The 25344-nt window shown below is 38.0% G+C and overlaps 4 protein-coding genes across 4 annotated transcripts in view; all 4 read left to right on the top strand.

The window, feature by feature from the left end:
* The first annotated feature begins 317 nt into the window (after positions 1–317).
* On the top strand, positions 318–3576 carry LOC141442845 (uncharacterized). Its single transcript, XM_074107987.1, has 2 exons — positions 318–438; positions 519–3576. The coding sequence occupies exons 1-2, from the start codon at positions 435–437 to the stop codon at positions 926–928; spliced, it is 414 nt and encodes a 137-aa protein (XP_073964088.1). The 5' UTR covers positions 318–434; the 3' UTR covers positions 929–3576.
* A 1274-nt stretch (positions 3577–4850) lies between these two features.
* Positions 4851–5470, top strand: LOC141442840 (protein D2-like). The gene has a single exon (XM_074107982.1). The coding sequence runs from the start codon at positions 4898–4900 to the stop codon at positions 5459–5461; it is 564 nt and encodes a 187-aa protein (XP_073964083.1). The 5' UTR covers positions 4851–4897; the 3' UTR covers positions 5462–5470.
* Positions 5471–5605: 135 nt separating this feature from the next.
* eIF1 (eukaryotic translation initiation factor eIF1) lies at positions 5606–6457 on the top strand. Its single transcript, XM_074107990.1, has one exon. It carries the CDS (start codon positions 5756–5758, stop codon positions 6086–6088), a length of 333 nt encoding a protein of 110 aa, XP_073964091.1. The 5' UTR covers positions 5606–5755; the 3' UTR covers positions 6089–6457.
* A 2026-nt stretch (positions 6458–8483) lies between these two features.
* The window catches only part of DCTN1-p150 (dynactin subunit 1), a 51477-nt gene continuing 34616 nt past the window's right edge, over positions 8484–25344 (top strand). Inside the window, exons 1-6 of the mRNA XM_074107991.1 lie at positions 8484–8661; positions 9039–9236; positions 11421–11563; positions 16244–16276; positions 19026–19085; positions 23672–23783. Of these exons, the coding sequence (XP_073964092.1) occupies positions 9060–9236; positions 11421–11563; positions 16244–16276; positions 19026–19085; positions 23672–23783 (525 nt within the window). The 5' untranslated portion in view covers positions 8484–8661; positions 9039–9059. The remainder of the gene's footprint in view (positions 8662–9038; positions 9237–11420; positions 11564–16243; positions 16277–19025; positions 19086–23671; positions 23784–25344) is intronic.

Genomic DNA, 25344 nt, shown 5'->3' with positions numbered 1-25344 from the left:
GGAAGAAATGCATTAGTAAACATTGCTCTTAATTAAAAAATACAATAATTAAATTTTGAAGAATTTATTCTAATCAAATAACAAATTAAATTGGAATATTAACGACCGTACACAGCACAGAGCGAGCCACAGAGTACTTTATACATATACTGCAGGGCTACTACGAAACACGAAACTCGAAGTTCGTGTCGTGCAGTCCCTTTCACACTTACACTATTTAATACGAGAGCGAGAGGGATCGCACGACACGAACTTCGAATTTCGAGTTTCATAGTAGCCCAGCTGGAGCTAGCGTCGTTTTTATTACAAATGTCAAATTGACAACGAATTTTGTGTTCAAATTTTGTATTTTTCAGAATCTGCGTTTGCTAACAAAAATAATGTAATTAATAGATTAAATTTGCTTTGCATTTGTAAACACTTGAGACGTTAACATGGGTAAGCAAAGTAATGAAATAATTATTTTCGTTATAGTTAAATTGCCTACAAAACCTATCTCAACAATGATATATTTACAGATATTGAAGACCTAACTCTAGAAGAAAAATGCGAAAACCTCATGACCGCAGTCGTTGAAACACGCAAACGGTTTGGTCAGAAATGTGTGGACTACCAGCACAAGACAGCCCGGGTTGAAAACCAACTCCTACAACTACGACTTGAAAGCTTCTCAAATTATGAATGCAAGCGAAAAAACCCACTCCCAGACTTGGGTATCGACGACGTGGCTTTAAACATCGAGGATATTAAGGCTGAGATCATGGAAAAACAGATAAGAATAGAGAATTTGTGTAAGAGATTGAACAACACTCAGGAGGTGTTATTACAGCTGAAAAATGATAATATTGCTAAGAAAATGCACCAACCTGTAACGATCGAATCACTAATGGCGCGAGCTAAGGAAAAACAACAAAAGCCTATGTGCTAGGAAGTGTTACACAATGGAACAAAAAAAATCAAATTATTGAATATTGCAAAAATATGCCTGGTGCAATTATTAATATTAATTAGTGTTTAAATAAAGCAGCATGTCTTGCATTGTGTGATTGCCTTTTGGCTGTTTAGGATCACGATCAGAAATTACCACAGTAAATTAACAATTCTTGAAATGACCCCTACTTCGTAAGTCCTGACTTTTTTCATACATAGTTCTACAGACTGAACAGAGAATTCTATGTTGTGATTTTGGAAATTACTTACATAAATTTAATGTTCATATTTCATTGAAAAATTTTTACTCCACCATGTAAATTCACCACCTGCTAAAATTTATTCCTTACTTCTCCATCCATTCCATTGTAAATTGTGTTGCCTGGAAGAGATCGCTCTGAAGCGATAAGGTCGCCTAATGCTAACCTCAGAAGTCTGTGTATATATGCCTGTTTTCTGTACTGCTTGCTATGTGATGGTGTGCAATAAAGAGTTATTGTATTGTATTGTACATTCGGCAGTTATTCTTAACTGATTTGTACTTTGTGAATTACACCAGGACTTACGAGGTTAAATATCTACTTTTGATCCAACAATAGTGTAAATCAAAGACTTATTGGGGCCTGGCACTTTGCCACTGCTGCTGTTCATTAAAGAACAAGAACACAAGAAGTGGTCATTTCAATAAGCAGTCATTTTAAAAAGCAATTTCAAGATGTTATTTCTCATTGTGGCCCTAAACCACTGAAAAGTTTGAATGACAGTGAATATTGAATGAAGCTAGTATAGTATATCAGTTTAGTCTAAGATACAATTTATTGGCCTAAATCAGGGGTCTCCAAACTACGGCCCCTGATTTAGGCCCCTCTGATCCGGCCCGTGGAAAGAAAGCGGGAGAGCCAACGGTCTGGCCCGCGATAGGGTCCGATTGTATAAAGCTACAAGTAACTAGTAATTAGTTTTATAAGGCCCGCCACTGATGGTAATTCGCCACTCATGAACATAGTCAACACCAAGTGCGTTCCTTATGCGTTACTCATATCTAGGTGAAGACTAAATCTACTTAACTAATGTATTACCCCCATGACCAGCCAGTCTTGGCCCGCATGAATTTACATTAAGTGCAGTGTGGCCCTTGAGTCAAAAAGTTGTCTTCAGACCCCTGGCCTAAATATTTGGAAGGAGCTTGACTAAGACTTCCTAAAGGATAATAATATTAATGCTGTACCTATATCAATAATTGTGATTTATTATTTTAATAGTCTTTTTGCAAGGGTAGGCTTGATGTTGTATACCATGGCTTCCCTTGAGACTGAGATATATGGTTTTCAAGACTTATTAACACTATTTAACTGGCCATGCCATGCATTACATGTAATGCCGCGTCAAACTAGCTCTGCTACGTCTACATGTCGTCAGGAATGGCTGTTTCTATACATTTGTGCATTATCTGTAATGCACGGACATATCGACCCATGACCATGGTGAATGAAAGTGAGGTACAGTGAAAGTATTAAAAGTACAATAAAAAAGGCAAGCTTTTGTTTTCAATTTGACTTAAAGCTTATTATTTTATTCTATGTTGAGTTTTACCTCGTATTAAATAAATATCATGGGACAATTCACATCAATTGACCTAGTCCCAAAGTAAGCTTAGCAAAGCTTGTGCTATGGGTTTGGGTACTAAGCAATGGATAAATATAAATAACCCTTGCGGAAGCAGCCGATATGATTGTGCAGGTTAATTACATTTGAATTTGAATTTGACATGGATTGTACATAAAGTCCACTGTCGTAACTATTTTCATACTCGTATATAGGCCTAGATACATATTAAACACCCAAGATCCGAGAACAAACATTTGTATTTTTCATACAAATATCTGCCCCAACACGGGAATCAAACCCGGGACTTCAAGCTTTGTAGTCAGGTTCTCTAACCACTAGGCCATCTGGTTGTCAATATCAAATGAAGCAAACACAGTATGGATAAATGTGATGCCATCTCTGTTTGTTTTGTTTGAATAGATTGAGACGGAATCACATTTTTGTGTTAAATAAATTTAATCAAAGGATGGTGAAACAGCCCGTTAACCTCCTGCCTGCCAAAGGCACTTTTTTGGAATATCTTTTTGAAACTTTCAAATTATATTGCTTTGAGCTTATGTTCAGGAAAACTAGAGGAAAAAATCTCCAACTTTTCCTACTAGTTTTTCACTATGTACTTTACAAAAGCCATCAGTGTCCAATTATAATTATTTCTTATGTCCTTCCCAAAGGAAGGATGTAGGTATTTGTGTTATGTATAGAACTAGGGAAAAGTGGGAAAACAGATGGAGTAGGTAATAAAAACATGGCATGAATGTATAAAAAAATATATATGTTGTCTTGTCAGGAGATCCACTTGCTCGTTTGCCATCCAGACGAATAAAAAAAAAGCTGAAAGAAGACCAATTAACACCCTAACCATCAGTTTATCATGGGATGTGAAAATTAAATTTCTAAAGAAACCTCAAGCTTTTCTAAATTTTAACTGCAAGTTGAAGGTATTATTATCTATGTTGTTTAGCAAGCTGTATGCTTTAGATTAGATTTAATGATGCAGAATCAAAACAGTTCAAAAATATACATCACATTTAAAAATAATTTTGTTTAATTTTAAATTTATTTAATAATGATTAGTATGGATTAGGGCAGAAGTACCGTTTGTGGCCACTGTACCGTTTATGGCATGTTTATGACTTATCAGATGAGTTATCAGATTAATGTAAACCTGTATCCTAAATTATATTTTGATCATCAAAATTCGATCACCAAAATAATAGATTTGTCACCTAATAAATAGATCAGTTCCTTAATTCGATGCTTCTACCTATTATACTGAGGCAGGTCTGGTTATGTGCGACCCTCAGTGCGCGAGCCGAGCGAGCGAAGTGAGCGTGCCGCGGCAGCGGCCGGCGAAGTGCCAGAACCGAACATTTTTTGCTAATATACTTGTATGATTATGATGAATATAAATGTTTGTAGTATTAAATATAATGACCCGGATAACTCACGTCTTAAATCGAGTAGTTACTTGAGTCTTGGATGTTTGTATGTATTTAAGTATATATGTATGTGTACCTGTTGTTTAGCACCCATAGAACAAACTGCTTAGTTTGGGGCTGGGTCAATTGGTGTAATTTGTAAGAAGATATTATTATTATTATTTCATTCATTGTATATAATTATCGTCAAATTTTAGTTAAATTATTTGATGATCAATATTATTTTCCAGTGATTATAATTAATTTTTAGGAAGCCATTTCTATATTGTTTGGTGATTCAGTTTTAGTGACACATCTATTATTTTGGAACCCAATATAATGATTAATGATATTATTTCCGAGTAATTTTTAAATAATATTTAGGTAACCGTTTTAATATTATTTGGTGATTTAATTTCGGTGACAGTTCTACTATTTTAGGAACAAATATTATTTATTATTCATAGGTCGCCGAAAACGCATTTATTAGGTGATCAATAAAATCATGCCTGTGTTGTTTATTCCAGACTTGCTATCTATATAGTTAATGTTTTAAAGTCGGGCTATTGTAATGGGCCAAATTTATGCGAAGCTAGTTAAAATCTATTTAAAAAAATTAAACTATTAAGTTGCCAAAGAAAAAACTATTTGAACCATAGACAACTGTAAATTCGTGAACAGACATCTTTATAATGGAGCTGTACTTTTTTTTCAAAGCTTTTTTTTAATTAATAATTTTTAAAAAATTGTGTTATTCTAACATACACGCGATTATTTGTGGACAAAAACAATACAACTTTCGGCTTCTTCCTATTTATTCCAAAGCTTTTTAGTAGAAAAATTTGAAGTTGTCTGTTCGTGGTTCCTTAGTAACGAATAACAAGCTAATTTGACAGATAAAATAAGAATTTTCATGTGCAGCGTTTGTGCACTTAAGTACAATGTCAGACCTTCAAAGTCTTTTTAAGAAGCATTGCGTAGTCCCAGATGTTATAAATACACCACCATCTGAGTTAGCACACGTGCAATACTCAAGTTCACTGCATAATGTTGATCCGGGGAAAGAGCTAACTCCTACTCAAGTAAAAGATAAACCGGTTGTGAAATGGGCAGCTAAAGAGAATGTATATTATGTTCTTGCTATGGTAGATCCGGATGCTCCAAGTCGTGAAAAGCCAAAGTTCAGAGAATGGCATCATTGGTTGGTTGGTAATATTCAAGGCGGTGATTTGAACAAAAGCGAAGTATTATCTGATTATATTGGATCAGGACCACCAAAGGGAACTGGATTACACCGTTACGTGTTTCTGGTTTACAAGCAACCTGAAAAATGTGATTTTTCCAAAGTTCCTAAGTTGCCAAGTAATTCCGGAGATAAAAGAGGAAATTTCTCGATTTTAAAATTTTCACAACAATTCAATCTAGGCCCTCCTGTTGCCGGAAACTTTTTTGTTGCTCAATATGACGGCTATGTGCCAAAACTTTATGCAAAACTCAAGGGTTAATAATTTAATGTTAGTAAACATAGTAGTCAAAATTTCGTGAGTGGTAGCCCTTATAAATTATAAGTAAAACATGTATTGTCTATGGTTCCGATCGATAACTATTTCCGCCTCCGCGTGACATTCTCATTTTTTTGGTCCGCCATATCGTCCGCCATTACATTTCTGGAGTTTGCGTAAATTGGTCGTTGCTGTGTACGATCATCACACCACATCAGTCAGTTTATCAGTGACAGTGAATTACGTGCGTCGTATCGCAGCGGTTTGTTAGAACAAAGAGGCTCTACGTTCAATCGTATGTCCATCCAGAATCTCAACACATTTGACCCGTTTGCCGATGCTATCAAAAGCTCGGAAGACGACGTACAAGATGGACTAGTCCACGTCCGGATCCAGCAGCGGAACGGACGCAAGACGCTAACTACGGTGCAGGGCCTGTCCTCGGAATATGACCTGAAGAAGATCGTGCGGGCATGCAAGAAGGAGTTCGCGTGCAACGGGACCGTGGTCGAGCATCCGGAGTACGGCGAGGTGCTTCAGTTACAAGGCGACCAGCGCGAGAACATTTGCCAGTGGCTCACCAAGTCGGGACTGGTTAAGCCCGAGCAGCTCAAGGTGCACGGCTTCTGAGCTGCGCCGTCGTCCGTCGACATACCATGTCCGCCGCATCCGCATCGTGAAATCATCATAGTCAAATAAAAAATGAGAACGTGCGCGTTATAACCCTATCGAATATGTATTTAGAAAGCACAGATGTTTACAGAGAAGATCGTTCGAAGAGGCCCCCGGCCTCCCGCGCCTTGTGCCTTTCTGACTCCCGTGTATTATAAAGTAAATGTTTTCAGCGACGCCGTCTCGCGTTTCTAGAAAAGCTTTAGTTGCAATTATACGCCGAACGAAATAGTTATAATAATCTCTTTGTTTTTTACGACATTAATACTTATTAAATTGCTGTAATGATTATATGATGTGTCTCAATTAATAAACATGTTTTTCTAATATCTTAGTTTTCTTTTTGCCACGCGTTGTTACTTGTTGTTAACTGTACGGAGGATAACGGGAGTTTCTACTTTTAACAGTGCCAAGTGAAAGTGGGCAGGCAGGCGACAGCAATGCTGAAAATTTCGCTCCTTGTCACGCTTGTCGCGTTGTTACCATGCAACCAACTCTGATCTTATAATAATCAGTTTAAATTTTATTATCTTTGCTAAATGCTGAGTAAACTCGACAGTTATCCATATCTATCATACGGATTCGCGTCGATGAAACGTGTACATTTGTTTATCATTTAATAGTAATTGCGACTAATCTAAAACGAAATATATACAACCAGCTCAGCTCACAATACATAATAATATGTTAGTGTGTGAAAACTTTATTTTATTGTGAAATACTTGCAAGTGTTAATGAGTTCATTAGCATTAGTCACAGGGCCCATGCCCACAGACTATTCACACTGCACTAACGCTAACGCCCGCCCATGTCTACAGCCTTGTTTGTGTTTGACATTGACTTGACAATATTATGACGCATAATTCGTTGGTGACTCATTCATAATTTTATTGTTCTCGACTCGATTTTAAATATCTGTAATTTTGAGTACTTTAGTAGGTCTCTTTTTTGCATTTTTTGTCACTTGTTTTACTTTACGGCACAATTCGCATCCCAAGTCCCAACCAATTTTAAGTTACCAAGTATGACGTATGACGAACTTATGACGAAATATTTTTACTCTCTTATTCCATTCCTCTGTGTGTGACCACTGCCTTGGTTGGTTGGACTTCGGACTATCGCTGACTCATATCTCAATTTAGGAACATTAACACTGTCGAGCACGCTATGTTTGCAGTAAAACTGTCGTAATTTTGTTATTTACCTATTAGTTCAATGAACGATACGTCGAACGTTTAAAATTAAACTGACAAAATTCGAAATATTCTCATTTAACTCGATCACATTTTGTTTAATACAATAGTAGATTGTACAACGAGAGCATAAAATGAGCCATTTTACCCAAGACGTTCATATAGTCACCCGAGGATAGACGTGGTTATCCACGTCTCAAACCCATTAGTATACACACGTCAAGGGAAAAATGGGTTTAATGCTCGTGTTTTACACTGCTTTTCACTTAGATTGCGAGGAAATTAAATAGCAACAGTGGAAACAATTGTTTACTTTCTATGTACCTTTTATTTTCATGCATTACCTATAATACATAAATTATATTTTTTAGTTTTATTATTTGATTGATTTTAAATTTTATATAAATTATAAATCTGCACTAGAGCATAAAAAGTCATTTTATGTCGCCTAGATCCAGCATAAACACTAACTTTACGAGCATGAGAAGTGAAAATTTTATTTTGGAAATGTGAATATTCCGTATTGTGTATCAGTTTCGTTCTAAACGTGCGACGGTGCTTCGACGAATTTGATGTCGTGGGACTTTTTAGGTGTAGGTACAAAATGTATCTAAGTTTATTTTGGAGATCTCGGAAACTGCTCTAATGATGAAATTTGCTATGAGGGATTTTCAAGGGCGACCCCGGAACAATAGATCTAGCTTGGTCTTATCTTTTGGAAAATGTCGTTAGTTTTTTTGAGTTTTAGCCCGAGCGATTGTACCTAGCCTAGCCCAGGTAGGTATTCTAATAACCAAGAACGAATATTTAGGATGAGTAGTGAAATGAATGACTACTACGGTACTACCTAAAAAGTTGCAAGCCTCCGAGATTATTTCTAACGCCTAAAACTTACAAACGAACGGTTGAATGAACCGATTATGACGAAACCCAGCCAAGTAGTAAGCGTTAACTAGTACCTAGTAAAAGTATAGAATAATTTGGTCAGTGTCTAGTGTATTTTGCTTGATGGCTAAGGTACATCAGTTAACATCACGACTAAATTAACTTTCTCCTTACATCGCGTAGGCCCAATGAAATACCTTCGTGTGTACGCAGCGTATCTCAATTCAATTATGCAATAACTAAACGGTTTTGCTGTCAAGTTGTCAAACGAACGACTGACGTTTACAATTTTGACGTTTCCTATAATAATTTGTAAATGTTCAATTCGTCAATACTTTGCAGTATTATATTGTTAGTTATTACAGGGATTTAATATCAAACGGGAATCTCACTATGTTATAATATTTTCATATCGGCACACTTGTTCTGTAACTTCGATTGATTTTTATGCAGGTACCATGCTATTTTTTTCTCTTGCCGTTTTCCATCCTCTTATATATAGGTGTCTAGTGTTGTGCAAGTAATAAGAATAAGTGGTATTTTGTTTTTAAATTATTCTAAATAAAGGATAACAAACTGCAAAGTACTGACTCGAACTATATGGATGGTATACTATTACCAATACAAATCACGCACAGAAGAGAAGTATCCTACTCGGGCGTATGAATGCGACTCTTCTAGGGGCTAAAGTAATATTTAATTTTAAAAATAAAGTAAATCCAGATCCTCTTTAGAAACTTATCAAATAAATCAATTACTGAGCTGTGAAACTTGAACCAACCCATAAACTTACTTCGAAGGGATTGATCATTTTTATTTATCATTTTTAGGTATAATATTACAACGGTATTATGTCAGACAAGGCATTGGCGTTGGGTCAGCGCGTGAAAGTGGTGGGGAAGGATGTGAAGGGCTCTGTAGCATATGTGGGCTACCCCACATTTGCTACTGGAAAGTGGATTGGAGTCATTCTGGATGAGCCCAAGGGGAAGAACAACGGGACTATTAGAGGACATGCATATTTTACGGTGAGTTCAGTTTTTTAGGTAGTCTAGTTGTTGGAGAATGTTGTTTCTCGTTTTTTGCTCATTTAAAAAACTGTCATCTTTTATGTACATTTGTAGCTGATGTCTGGAATGACATAAAGTCTTAAAATAGGTATGGTATAGGTTTAAAAAATGTGTGCTGTGCCATCATAGGGTCTTAATAAGTTTAATTTGCTCACTCTAAATTTAGGTCCTGTGCGACAACTGATCTGGTATATTGTTGCCGACTTACTTTGTTATAAACAGTTTTGATTAACATGATAATAACATAATTATTATAGTGAATGTGAGGTTGTTTCTAATCTTAATTTTAAATCAACGACATTGGATTATGAGGGTAGTAGTAGCAAAAATTTTGTTTATGTTGGGTAAATAATTTCAACTGTCACTTTTTAAATGATAGCCGCCTTTCAAACTGTAATAGTGATTTATTGTGGTTAAAATGTTTGCGGGACAAATAGAACCCTTTGAATTAAGCTCTGATTGGAAGCAGTATGTTGAAAGATTAGAGCAATATTTCATTTTCAATCGTATTCCAGAAGAGTTAAAAGTGTCTGCCCTCATATCTATCATTGGGAAAGAGGGCTATCAGTTGTTAGTGAAATTATGTACACCAGACCGACCTGCAAGCAAGACGTTTGGTAAACTAGTGAATATAATGAAAGAACATTTTGAACCCACTCCAAACACTTTGGAAAGACGCTGCAGGTTCAGACAACGGATACAAAAGCCTGGAGAGTCCATTATGGTCTTTGCAACGGATCTCAGAAAGATGACAGCGGATTGTAACTTCAAAGAACTGAATGGCAATTTATGTGACCAGTTTATCTTTGGAATTGTGAGTGAAACTATAAGACAAAGACTTCTGGATAGAAAGGAAGGTACATTCACTGCAGCTGTAGAATTAGCTCTAATTTGGGAGACAGAAGAGCTATACGTTCAATCTTTTGAGAAAGTAAATTCTATGCAAAAAGAGAGCATGGTACAATTGGATAAAAGCGAAAAAGAAAAAACTGTCTCTTTGCCAGAAAGAGAAGAAAGTTCTCAAGTGGAATCATGCTGTGATAGCTTAACGAGCCTTGAGACAAACTATGTGATTGAGATATGTTCAACAGATGCCTCTTTGACTAGTCAACATACAAACAGTGCTGTTGTATGCAACCTTACGCAGACAGAGTCTACTGAAGATAAATCTATACCTAGCTCTTTGCTTATACCTCCTAATTTGACCAGCAGTACTTGTACTAATAAAACAATTGATTTAAGTAGACTTAGCATCTGTACAAATACTGCAAAGACTTCAATACCTCCTTTAGATACAGAACATTGTGTTGAATATGTTATAAATAGAAGCCAATCTTGTCTAAAAGATCCTTTGATTCAGAAAGAAATGGATGACTTTATAGTTGCTAAGTCAACCCTTGAGTGTGCTGTAGCAGCTATAGACAGGCGCCAGGCTGCATTGCAAGCAGTAAAGCAACATAAACATTGGCAAGATTACGTGGACAGTTCTAATGATTATGCGGACACAATTAGAGCGCTGGTGAACTTTGCTGTGCGGGGTACATATTGTCAGTTGGCTGCATTGCGAGCATCTAAAGCTCAAAGGCAGCATCAAGACTGTATTGTTACTGCGGATGATAATGAACTATTATTGCTAAGTCGCCGTGTATGGGTAGAAGAAAAGGCTGCAAATGGTACAGTAGCATATGTAGGATACCCAACATTTGCCACAGGCAAGTGGGTCGGAGTAATTCTCGATGAGCCTAAGGGAGAAAATGATGGAGTTGTCAGAGGAATTTCTTATTTTACGGTGAGTTGTAAGCAGAGGCGTCTTTACCTATAGTGCAGGGTGTGCATTGCACACGGGCGTAGCGGTGTTAGGGGCGCCGGCCGCGGGCCGCGGCACTGTATCACACTTAATACCTATTCCATTTTGACCGTGCGCTTCCTAGATGGCGCTAAAATAATAATTGCACACGGGCGCTACATGGGCTAAAGCGTGTGTGCGTAAAGCGGCTATACCTGCGTATGATGTTATGCGTCAATTTTATACTGTGTATCCTAATTTGGGTAACATAGTATGTAATTTTTTTGGTGTCACGTCGATTGTGTGTATCCTCACTCGAGGAATGTAACAGTCAAAAGTTTTTTTTGTTTTTTCAGTGCGACGAAAACTATGGGGTGTTCGTTCGTCAGACGCAGATACAGCTGCTTGACGGGGAAGATAATCCCATGGAGAGTTCGATGACCTCCGTGGACGAGCCGCGGGAGGCGCGCGCGCCGCCATCTAACCGACGGCTCAGCAGGTATACGTAGTTCTATATTGTACCGGCTTTAACTAATCCAATCCAAAAAACTAGACGCAAGCCACACAGAGGAGACGTGGGACGGGGACGCGTCAGAGTCACTTCGCCTCTTGAATCAGTTTTCATATTAAATGTATAGAAACGTCGCGATCCAAAGTAGACAGAAGAGACGATGCGGAGACGCGCCGGGGACGTAACGCTTCGACATCTGCGCCTCTCCGCCCCGTCCTCAACGTGCCCCCGTCCTACGTCTCTTCTGTGTGGCTTGCGCCTAAGAGCCTCCGCTAACTCGCGCGGGTGCACAGCTTAGCGCGGGCGCGGCGTGCTGTTTTAATAGGTTCCAATAGAGCAGAGCCAGTGGCGGCCTTAGGGGGTGGCGAATAGGGCAATCGCCCGGGCCCTCGCTCTTGCAGGGGCTCGCGTAAAAAACCAAGCAAATAAAAAAAAAAAACTGTATTTTCGCATTACATACCTACTTTCCACGAAGGACAAAGGGCCTCGCAAAGACCTGCCGCCCGGAGCCTCGCAATGAGTAAGGCCGCCGCTGAGCAGAGCCCCGCATCACGCAGCGCTGCTCTATTAGATGACAAGCACGCCGCCCCAAGCCAAGCCGTGCACCCGCGCAAGTTAGCGGATGCCCTAAAGCTGAGGCATGAATCCATAAGCTAAAATCTCTTCGAACCCTTAAACAACCAGAGCCCTTATTGTCTAACGTACTTGGAATCACAATCGTTCTCACTGCTTCTTTCTATTACACGGTATAAGACGAGGATAGAAAGAGATGGTGGATGCGACTGCGAATGTTAGCGCGTTAGAGCGTTTTCAGATTATCCGATCCGATATCGGTATCGCAAGCCGATACCGATATCGGGGCAAGTAAAATGTATGAATTATGTACCTGTCTTTCAGATTAGCCTGTAGTAAAATGTATGAAATATGTCCTGTGGTGCCGCCAACATATCGGTGTCGGCTCCGATATCCGATATCGGGCCGTACAATGTGAAAGGCAGGGTACATATATTTCATATATTTAATTGCCCCGATATCGTATTGGCGTCCGATACCGATATCGGTTCGGATAATCTGAAAACGCTCTTAGGCAATACGGTCACAGGTCGGCGGGGCTACTGCGAAATTCGATCGAAGTTCGTGTCGTTCCGTCCCTCTGACGCTTATACTATTTAATACGAGAGTGAGAGAGACGGTACGATGCGAAGCGAACTTCAATTTTCGAATTTCGGAGTAGGCCCTCAGGACCTGTGTAGTAGGAAATATGCATGGAACACAAATTGTCTCTTAAATAACTTAACGTGACATGAAAGTGGAAAATAAAATGAGCATGAAAAAGTTATCAATATCTGTTGAAAAATAAAAAATATTAAAAAAGCTCATGTCTTTGTAGAAAAATGAAATTTAGTATGTTGTTTCTATGTGACAGGTCTGTGACATCATAGTTTATGTTTTGTTTACAAGGATCTCACTGTCTAATTGACGATTCAAAACGTCCATATCTTAATATTTTTGTTAGATAAATATTTGAAGAAAAGAAATAAAAAACCCTTGCATATTCCCTATTGTCTTGCATAATGTATTCTTTTCAATCTGTATGAGTGAAGTGCCATGCTTTTGAGAGTTGTAACACTTGTAGCCTCTCACACTCATCGTGGTTTTAAAGTTCGATTGTTATGGAATTGGCACGTGTAGTGGCAAGCCATGTCTCTTTCTGTCCAATAAACATGTGCGAAAGAGATGATACGTATATCCGTGACACATGCTAGTGTCAGGAACATTAGAACAATTTGAGACTAGTTTGTTGATTCATGAACAGAGGAATCGTAAATTTCAGTGCATTTCGACTAAGTAGGGTAATTCTAAGCATGAGCGCTGTCTAGAGGGTTATCTGGTATTTAGTTTCTCTTTTAGTTTTCTACTAAGACTTTTGAGTGTTGCTATAATTGCACTGAGTTTTTTTCTATCGGAATAGTCCACAGTTGTCTCCGAGTCCAAGCCCAGACAGCAAAACCAAATGGTACACAATATACATTCGCTACGCAATGCAAGTGGCTTTATTTTCTAAACTGTGTTGCCATCCGTCACAAGTGTTGCTATGTTCGACGATGGTGTTGCCAGATTCAAAATAGTTTGTTGTGTTACTAGATTCATTGTGTCTTATTTTTTTTATTATTTTTACAGTATTTAGTGAAATAAAGAATTCGTTAAGGACCATGATTGTAATGAATAGAAACTAAATTTTTAAGTAATAGAGTTAGACATGCTATGTAAATTAACACATATCTAGATTATTTGCTATTCTTATAGTTCACCTGTTTTTAACGTAATTAAGCACAAGTAGATTTCTTTCTACATAATTAATTTAATAAGATGTCAGGTCAATGAGTCAATAAAGTTTAAAATAGAAGTGCTCTTATAGTTAAATCTTAATATTAACCTAATTATGCATTGGGCTATACAAATTTAGTTTCTGGGAGATTGGAATTCGAACAAGTAATAAAGCTAAGTTTTACCTTCATTGACATATTATCGAGATAAACGCAAGTGAACCTAAAATTGGGGCAAAAATAAGAGGAAGAGCCCTCTACGCGCCCTTCAGTTTAGTTGTTATTCTGTACATTAATTATACGGAAGTGTTCCCATTATGGTTTTCAATACTTAAGGGGGCACCGAGCTTCTAGCGCTAATCCATGTGATTGGTTTTTTGGAATCATTTTTACTTTTACGGTCATCCCGTAAAACCTAAATTGAAAAACCAGAAAAATAAGACCATCACTGGGAATCGAACCCAGGTCCTCGGTATTCCGTACCGCGTGCTATACCGCTACACCACTGATGATCCCATGGATGGTGATGGTCTTATTTTTCTGGTTTTTCTGTGCATCTATATTTCAGTTTGTATTTTCAATCTAATCAATGTGGATAGGAGGGAAGCGAGGCTCAAGATAGGTCGGTCAGAAAACGCTCGTTTTTGTTTTCTTCGTTTAACTAAAGCAAATACATATTTTAAAAACATAACTTGAACTACAAGTACTAGTGTTTCTACAGTGTATGATTTGTAGAGTATAAACTCAAATATCTCGCACATGAGCTTCAAAACTAAAGCTTTACTAATAATTACACGGCAAAGGAATAAAATTTTGTCATTAAATGTAATTTTTAATTAGACGACAAAATGACGCCCGGATTGGCAAGTGGTTAGAGAACCTAACTATGTAGCTTGAGGTCCCGCCCAGGTTCGAATCCCGGCCGGGGCAGATATTTTTATGAATAACACGAATGTTGTTTTCGGGTCTTGGATGTTTAATATGTATTTAGGTATGTATATTTATCTATATAAATGTAAATTTAATCATTAAATGATTGCAATAAATGCGCGTAAAGCTCGGCGTGCCCTTAATTACTCTTTTTGAGTTGTAAATGTAATTAATTGTGCTCGTAATCATACATTCAGGGGTGTTGCCACAGCCGTATTGGCCCCGGTACCTCATATCCACGGTTTTCAAGGAAGTTGTATGCCTATAGTTTATCTCGATAGTGTGTGAATGTCTACCTATTATGATACTCATCCACAGAGCACTTACGTCCAGAGTTGGCTTTCCCCATCTGGTACAAAATAAGACACCACCACAGACCATTTTGGTCATAGAAATATTCAGTTACAGAGGTGCTGTACGTGTAGACATGATCCCCGCGAAAAGTGGCGGAATGTAGCGCAGATAAACTAAAACTAAAGGTGATATCAGACGGTTCATTTTAATGAATGTCCACTAGAGTGAATGCATCATTTCTCTTTCATTTCATGGTGATCGGCTGAATTAACAGAAAAGGACATTAAATTTGTTCTTCCCTTCAATGTGTCGGCTAAAGCAGTCGTGCATCTGGGAATAGTGGAATATGGCCGAATTAGAATGAACGTTCTCCCCATGTTCAGATTATTGTTCGTTCTTTCGCAATTATGCGGCCGCCCCGTTGCCCGCTTGGAATCACAATCGTTTTTACCTCTTCTTTTTGCCATACGGTGTAGGATGAGGGTAGAAAGAGATGGCGAATGCGGTCGCTAGCGCCCTCGCGTTAGACAATACGGTCACAGACGGTGGCCTAAATGATGCCGAATGGAAATATCCAACGTCTTTAATTCCTTCGACGCTTTTGTTTTTACAAGCTTTTATTTAACTTGCATTGTTTGTTGGGTCAAAACTTGTAAGTTCATTTTGATCCACTTTGAGTGGTCGGATTGACGTGACATTTGATATACATTTTGTCAGTTGGTTGTAGCAATGCGAGTACAGTCAACAAAATGTAAAGTCAGTAGGTACAATTTGTGTTAATACCTGTCACTTTGAGTATGAAACGCAAAAATGAACTGTCCGCTATCTTAGGGTTTACACTCGCTGACGCGGTTTGCACGGAGCTGGTGGACTGGACACCTATTGAAAAATAGTATGAGCAGCGCTAACTGCACACGTCGCGTGCGACGGATTGTGCCTGCACCAGCGCCCGCAGGCGTGCGCCCGCGTCAGCCAGCCTTTTAAGGCCCGTTTTAGGCCAGTTGGCCTTTAAAGTTAACTCTCTTTGTTAAGTGCTCTGTGCCCATCAATAGATGTGTTCACCGGCAGTTGGGCCTTCATTTTAGCGTGTAACTGATAGTGTGTTTTCTCCTGCTAGTATAACTGTGGCCCAGAGGTCTAGACCGACCACGTGAGTACTGACACAGTAGCCGCACCCTGTACTGCTTTTGCACCAGTTGTTTGGTTTGGGTTGATTTAGTTATATATAAGTCAGTATGAAAAAATATCGTTATGTCTTATCTAAAGTCGAGTTTAGAGTTCCAAGAAAAATCGTGCGTTGCATTACATTGCGGCGCTCGATTGCCCACTACAAACTCGTTGGTTTTACGGCCTCGCAATGTAATGCAACTTGCACGATTTTTCTTGCAAGTCTAAACTCTGCTTAAGGTTGCGTTTGCTCGGAAAGCAAAAATACTTTTGTATACTATTAACCGTCGCATTTTTATAATTCGTAGCAATAATTCGTGTCATATTTAATAATAAATAAATAAATTTGATACTGACTTATTGAATTTTTAACTTGCGATAATATCTGAATACTTATTCAAAATTTTCTTATCTATTATCATACAAAGACGTGCTCTTTAGTCAACCAAAAATACTGACTGATTTCGATGCGATTTCTTTATGTGGAAGCGAGTTTCCCTGCTGTAGTTCTTAGTAACATCTTTGATAAAAATAGGCTCACCTGTTTTTGAGATATTGAACTGTAAAATGATAATGTTTACATCTTTTTTTATTGTGAGAGGGAGGAAAACCTGCTTGCTCAGGTCATCTGATGGGAAATGAAATGATCACCATCACCCATGAGTACCAACGACTCGAGTCATTGGTCCGGCCGGCCTTTTAAGAAAGTATAAACCCTTGAAAGCCCCGATGTCCTAATTGTTAATTTCCTAAGTTGGTTAGGTTATATTAGTTGATTAGCTGTCTGGCGCACAAGATGCTATCGCAAGTTAATTTTCAGATCGTAGCTATCGTTTTTAATTTTACTTGTAGCTATATTATTGATAATTATATAAAATTTGTATCTTTATGTCTCCCTGTGCTATGTTGTATCGTCGACCAAGAAAGTCCATTACCACCGGACCACCCTATGATTCTAAATCAGTTGTATTGCTTGAAACAGCAACAGTATTCACTTACAAATCAATGTGACAAAGCCTTATTGTTTTTTATCTGATGCAGCGACTGTCGAAGATTTAAAAGTTTAGATACTTATGCCTTCGCAGTGAACAACTGTAATGACATTAGAATAGAACTACTCCACGGTTCTGAGAAAGTAGTGCCGTCTCTTTCTGTGTTACGGTAATATAGCCAACACTACTGTCATGATTCCAAAGTAAGCTCACTCATTTTGGAGTTGACGGATTTCGCGCGGTCAAAGTATGGTAAGGTCGTATCTAAACTTCAAAATCTTTGGCGACTATCATAAAAGTGGTAAAGCATTTATTTGGTTGATTATACTGCTACTTTCAGAATTCGATTCATATTTAAAATGTCACCTATGTTTAGGACAAAATCCAAAAGTGTTTTCAAAAAGCAGTTTTATACCCGGTGGGCCCTGTAACAGGAGCATAAAAAATAAAGCCTAGTTTCTGCTACTCAAATAGAACAACTTTAATTATGCAACTTTCAACAATTAAGTACATAGCTTAGATTACATCGCCTGTCAAGTAACAAAACAACGGATTTAGCAATACATTGCTTGTCCTATTAAACTTTAAACTATAATAAAAATCACAATAAAAGTTATTTTCAGAATTTGTAGAATAGGTTAGCTCAGGATGGAGACCGGAAGCTGTGGTTTACTTTTTTGCTCCTGTTACAGGGCCCACCCGGTATGTTGAATAATGTGTTTAAATGACGTCTAGTAAATAATTTGAAAAGCACTTTTTTTATGGCTTTCACTCTTGCCGTTTTATTTGAAAAGCACTTAAATGTACCAATTAATGTACAGCACATTTCTGTCAATTTTGTTCCTTCAAAAAAGATTTTTTCTTTATGTTTCAACACTGAAATATTTTCAAAAACACTGTTTCATTTCGTCACTGCCTTTTTTTAGTTACTTAATATTTTATCCTGTGTTTAATATTTACGCATTTGTAAACATAACATAGCTTAGTAAACAAGTTATGTTTTATGTATCACCAATACATGAAAGGATTCTGAGCCATCGCAAACTGGTAGTATGCAGCAACTAGAGTCTTAAGTTTTTTTTAAACTAAGTGCGTCTACGCAGCAAATCCCTACGGCGCCGGCTGGCAATACTAACGTTTCCTTCTTCTTGACTCGGCTCGCGCACGAGCGCGTCCGCTGTCTCACATTTTTGACCATTTATTTTAAAACGACTGGATGGCAAACGAGCAAGTGGGTCTCCTGATGGTAAGAGATCACCACCGCCCATAAACATCTGCAACACCAGGGGCATTGCAGATGTGTTGCCAACCTAGAGGCCTAAGATGGGATACCTCAAGTGCCAGTAATTTCACCGGCTGTCTTACTCTCCACGCCGAAACACAACAGTGCAAGCACTGCTGCTTCACGGCTGGATTAGCTAGCAAAATGGTGGCAGCAATCCGGGCGGACCTTGCACAAGGTCCTACCACCTGAAAAAAATTTTTGTAGTACGAGTAACCAGTCTACCTTTGTAGTTCACTATTCTATTTAAAGTCAAAATCAGGGCTAGATTTCACAATGATCCGGCTCGAAGGGATGTGATGCGTAGACAAAAAGTGTTTCGTTTCGTACGAACGGGACACCCACCCGCATCTTCTGGGAATGTTTTGCTTAACATTGCTGCTGTTTCGCTGCCAGATTCCATCGCTAACTTGTGTCTAATACATGTGTTAACAACGCAACGTATTGTGTCGGTGAAGGGTCCGACGGAAGACGCAGCCGACAGCGACGGCCAAGGCAGGCACACTGTCCATGTCGAGGTAACCAAGGAGACTCGTACGTCCTGTAATATAGTAATGCACATTGTTAACTTGTTGGCAAACTAAATGGATCTCACCAATATATCCTACTCTTTAACACGTTCGGCCCCAGTGACGTATTTGTGACTGCTGTGAGATATGCGTAGGCATAGCGTAAGAGCTTAGTGGATTGTTTCTGGGGCTGAACGTGTTAAGGTCTCTATCCACTACACCGTCCTACTTTGACCGCATTAGGTCACTAGTACGTTTCTTAACAGCGGTCGCCGTCGCGTGGCATGCACGGGCCGTCAAAAACGGTGCCGATACACTTGTTATGGGCACGCCGTTGACATGTTCTAGTTCGTGTCGCGTTACATTCCGTGCCTGATACGTTTTTATTACGGTCATCGTATGATACGGTGCAGCGGGTAGAGACCTTTAGGGGCTGTTTCACCACTCATTGATTAGTGTTAACTGACGCTTAAATGTGATGCCGTCTCCGTCTATTCGAACAAAACAAATAGAGACGGCATTACATTTAACCGTCAGTTAACACTAATCCATGGGTGGTGAAACAGCCCCTTAATCTTGCTAGCAGTAGTGCTTGATTGCTTAGCGATGGCGTGCATTAAGTACCTAGGCAGCAGGGTAGGTAGTGCTGGTGCTGGCAAACTACAAGCTGCCTGCCCTGGAATTGAACCAATGCACGCCAATATGCTTATTGCTCAGCAATCACCGAACATCTAGTTTGCCAAAAGCGTTGAGCACATTATGATTATGTAATGATAATTGACCGATTGTGTTTTGTCTCTTTAAGTACTTAAATAAAGAAGAAGACAAAACATTAAAGGCTAGGTTTTAAAATTCGCTAACGCGCTTTTTTAGTCTTTCTGTTTTTAAGTAAGCATTTTGAGAATCATGATGCTAGCACTGAGGAATTTAGGCAGCGAGGGAGGCTTTGGGGGGGGAGGATACAAGAAATCTCTCTCCAGGCAGATGCTATGCCTGGGGACCCGAGTCTGAAGCACGGGCGTCGGAACTTCTATTTATGCGTGCGAGTTGAACTTCGATTAGGATGTAAGAGTTTCTATATTTGGCCACTAGATGGCGCTAGGAGTCACGACACTACTAAAAATTAAGCTTCAGTTGGCTAATCAGTCAGAACAATAATAAGGTAAAGGCCTAACGTTCCACGCAACATGTTAAACAAATGGGTTTAGTTGTTACACAGCGTTACAATTCTACTTCCATAAATCTAAGTTTTTTTTTGTAGTAAATGGTTTTGAAATTTAAACCGTGAGTGTTACTAAATTTGTTATTTGAAGAAACTAAACGTTTATCCAGTGCTGGCGTTATGTAGAAAGCTTTACATTATGTAAAGGTGTTAGTGCTTGTTTATATTCGATTATCTTTTCTTTATTGTTTTTAATTTATCCCTTTTATAAAGGGGAGTCTTAGTTTCTTGTTATTGTTAATTTTTAATTGTATTCACACTTAGCAAAATAAGCTATTGCACGACTTTTCTTGTTATTTATAAAATGGGCCAGAGTCTATTTCATTTTGTTAAAAAAATAATTAAAATTAATTAAATACACCATAAATAGAAAAAGTTGAATATAACCATAAAAAATAGTTGCGGCCGGGTCAAATCCGGCTCCTCATGAATCCGTCCGTGTTTCACTATACACCAAGGCGAGCCAGATCCACTCATCACCTGGTCATCCTTTCTGGTTTCTTCAATGCCTTCTAGTTACGGTATATTTAAGAAAATTCGTTCTTGGGCGAATATTCGGGCGGTCAAACGTCATTAGAGTCCCACGTTTATTGGCACAACGGAGAGACAAGTCACAAGAATTTTAATCACGCTAAATTCAGCATCGGTATTGTCTTAAAGTTTCATAAAAAAACAACCCTGGGCATTACCACTTTTAATAACACTTGCGAAGACACTGACCGCAAAAAAGCTGTAAAAACGCAGTTTTCTTAACAGAAAAACTTTAAAAATAATTAAAAAAGTAAAATTTTTGAAGTTCCAAGTTAATTATTGTGTTAAAAAATATAAAGAAATAGTTGGAATAGAACCCGGCCCGCTTTTAAAATTTGTTCATCTGTATATATTATTTTATGTCTACATAAATGCGTCTATACAAATGTAGTCATAGTCATAAGTTGCCTTTATTATTGCTTGTAAGGCAGTAGTAAAAACAGCCACCACCGACAAGTAGTGAAAACAGTGTTTTAGTACGAAAATTTTGTCGCTAAAATGTTCATACTAAAAACACTTATCGCTACTCGCCGACGGTGGGAATAATGCCTAATCTTTATAACAGGTTCCCATTACTCAAATTCAAATTCATTTATATATCAGATAGTATAATTGATCCGGATTTGTTAGTAACATTACAATAATTGTATATAATCAGTTAGTAAGTTACAGTCTGTATTTCCCACTTAGGGCTCTTTAAGGTTAGAGTGGCTTTTTGCAATAGATAATCCGAAAAATTTTAGACCTGTGATTTATAAATAATGATTAATCACAGAATAGAAAACGCAAAAGGAAAAAGCATGTTAACCGCACACTCTGATCATAAATATGTGCAGTGATATTGCATTTATGTCAAATTTAAATCCTCTCGTGGCCCAAGTCAAATTTTTGTTTGATAAACATGAAACTTTATGTCATTTAAGAGAGTTCGATTTCACATTATAACAAGTCCTATTTATAGGACATTGGATCGTAGAAGGTTAATAATATAGGTAGCATCCGGTAGTTCTATATTCTGAATCAATTTGAAGATACCCTACCCAACCCTGTATAATACGACAGTTGGAGCAGAAGGATCGACTAATTTAATATATTGTCTGTCTCTATCCACTATCCAATGCTTTTGTAAAGGGAACCTGTTAATGTATATGTATTATATCGTTAGACTTGGTATCTGCTGTGCTAATATAATTAGAGATATGCTATTTTTGGGATGGTAGAAAAGGATGCGCTTAATGGAAAAGTAAGTTTCGTATCCTTATTACGGGTGCTATCTGGTCGCATAATTTTTGAAAGTCATAATGTAATGTTTGTGATAATATTTTGATAGTCATACATAAAAAAAATCCCGCCAAAACTAATATAAAACATGAATAAATAGTCATCATGTGTAACTCTATAGGTTATAATATGGTTTGTTTAATAATAATACAAACATATACGTTATGACTTACAACAATTATGCGAGGCGATATGGAGCTGTGTTACTATAGTAAGTAGAATTTTAATTTATTGTTTTTGTGTTTCTTTCCAGTTCTTATCTTCCGTATGTACAACGTTTAAACTATAGTACTGTTCTACATTTTCTCAATCAAGTTCGTCTTACGATATTACGCACTAGTTCCACCGTTGGCGAGTACCGAGAAGAAAGTGTTTTTTGGTATGAAAAATTTGTCAGCGAAAAAAGAGATAAAATGTTCATACAACACTGTCTTGTCGCTACACGCCGGCGGTAGGGCTAGTGTCTTAGTTCATATCGACGGTTGAAAGAAGTTTGAAAGGCTACATCTAAGCGACATTTTTTGAGAAATTGAGTTATGTATATTTTCGGAATCAGTGATTTTTTCTCTGTCGTTTGAGCTGTGTGTTAAATTTTTCGTAAAAATGTCGCTTAGATGAATTAGCCTTTAAACCGTCGATATGGGCCACAATAATAATTATTTTTCTAACATATCTTTTTGGTGGTCTATTCGAATCAAGGGAACCTTTTGGATAGGTCGTCATCTCGGCCTATATGTATACGTCTCACAGCGAGCACAGGTTTCCTCTTGGATGGGGCTTGAGCTACTTCCCATACGGGTCCAGTGTGAAACGAATTTCTTCACAAACGACAAATTTTTGGCTTATCCTCTGACCCGATCATGTGGCCAAATAAGCCGTGGTGGCCTAGTGGTTTGACCTATGGCCTCTCATATCTAGTTTTTCGAAATTCATGTGCCAAATTACATTTGTAAAAATAAATTTGAAATTTACCACGAGATTATTATTTGTGAAGCAATACGGTATTTGACAACTCCTGAATTTGCCATGTCTTATATTATTATTATGACAATATAGATAGACTGACAGTGCTTAGCGAAGAGAAAACTTAAATCGGTTGAAAATTGGATTTATAGTGATTTTTTGAAAAATCTATATACCTGTCTCTTTCTCAAACACTTTTCTCTATGCAGCAAGTATGGCGCTACTTGCGTGTGACGTCACATGCAAGTATGTCTTTCTCTGTCTAATCTTGAATTTCAAACCTTTATAACTTTGTTATTTGTAAAGGTAGCTTAAAAATTGTTTCTCTATTCGATAACAGGTATTGTTAAGTTTTAATTTATAAAATACATTAAAAATAGTCAAATACCGTGTTCAATGGTGTGTGAGACTGAGAAGTTCCCGATTTGCACTGGGCCCGCGCGGGAACTGTGGTCCAAGCCCACAACAACACTCATTGTGAGAGGAGGTCTGTGTCCCGCAGCGGGACGTAAATAAGCTGGGATGATGATGATTGTTTGAGCATACATCATGAAGCGCGCCTATACCCGACAGATGTCACGGTTGTCGCTGTTTTCAGTTCGCGCACGTCGCTGGCGAGCAGCCGGCAGTCGCTGTCGTCGTTTGTGTCGCCGACGGCCGAGCGCGCCGCGTCGCCCGACCAGGCCGCTAAGCGAGCCTCCTTCGTTGAAGTGAGCTAATTTAATTAAGTGCGTTTATACCTGCTGAGCCGGCAACGTTGCATTTTTGTTAGTTTTTCTCGATTATTCCATAAAAATTGAATGAAAATTAAAAATGTGGTCTGATAGAACTGTTCTTAATACCTATATAAGTTAATGTATGTACCTACTGCAATAATGATTCGTAATAGACTTATTTTATTTGAAAACCGTTTGATAAAGGTTTGTTCATTTTAAAAGAATATAACAGTCTATCACGAATAATTATTGCAGTAGACACATTGACTTATACATTAAGAACAGTTCTAACAGATCACATTTTAAATTTTCATTAATTTTTTATGGAATAATCGAGTAAAACTAACAAAAATGCAACGTTGCCGGCTCAGCAGGTATAAACGCTCTTAAAGGGTCAATCAACTATTTTGTCCCGTAATCAGTGATACAATTTGTTAGAAAAATGTTTGCAATGTGTACTATTATAGCATACTTAGTAGATGAGCAATGAAGTAATTGCTTTAAAACTGTCACAACTCCTAATAGTAGAAGATCCGAACTTGAAAAGATCTTCACCGGTCTGATAATAGGATGAAATGTATTTTTATAATAAATTTAGTATTTTAGAAAATATATTAGAAATGATTTTGCTAAAAAATCCTAGACAGGCAATTTTTTTTTTTTAAATGATTTTTAAATTAATGCAGACAACCCTATATCAACGTGTTCACAATAAAACAGCGCTTACGTTGATATACAATTTGTTCTATTATCTAATCAAGTGAAAGTAACGGGCATCGATATAACTATTTGAATTTATACCTGGCAACCCAGTAGTTCGTCCAGGTAAACAATAGCAAACCCAACGTCTACATATTTTATAGGTTTTATACTTTAAGTTAATATAAAATTTTCTTATTATCTCGATGATGCAACAAAAATTTATTAAAAAATCATTTTTTTTTAATAATTAAAATAGCCTGTCCAGGATATTTTTAGAAAGTCCATTTCTAATATATTTTCTAAAATACTAAATTTATTATAAAATACATTTCATTCTATTATCAGACCGGTGAAGATCTTTTCAAGTTCGTATCTTAGAATATAAACTTTTAGTGAATTTGTACCCCATAAAATCATACTTTTAGTAAGTAACTCAGAAGACGTTAGCGTAGCAACAAGGTACGCTAAATTTAATCCGCTATGGCTGCGGCTCCACTGAGGCGGAGACGAACGGAGCGGAGAGGAGACGTGTAAGGATTGACCAATCATATTAGTTGAATACACATCTCAGCTCCGCCTCATTATCATCAGACGTGTAGGGATTGGTCGATACCTATACGTCTCCTTTCCGTTCCGCTCGTCTCCTTGGTCTGGTAGTTGGGGCGCAGGTTGCGGGACAGAGGCGCTGACTCCTGTTTCTAGTCGTACTTGGTTCAGCAGATCTCGCTGGTCATACAGCGGGGCTGCCGCTGGGGTGATGGGTAGTTTGGGGCCAAGTAAGAGGAGGATTGCTGAGGACCTGGGTTCGATTTCCAGTGCTGGTCTCTTTTTCTGGTTTTTCTGTGCATCCATA

This window comes from Choristoneura fumiferana, chromosome 26, assembly GCF_025370935.1.
Source record: "Choristoneura fumiferana chromosome 26, NRCan_CFum_1, whole genome shotgun sequence".
Taxonomy (NCBI): domain Eukaryota; kingdom Metazoa; phylum Arthropoda; class Insecta; order Lepidoptera; family Tortricidae; genus Choristoneura; species Choristoneura fumiferana.
Note: the sequence above shows the minus strand (reverse complement) of the source record. Positions and strands in the feature narration are given on the sequence as shown.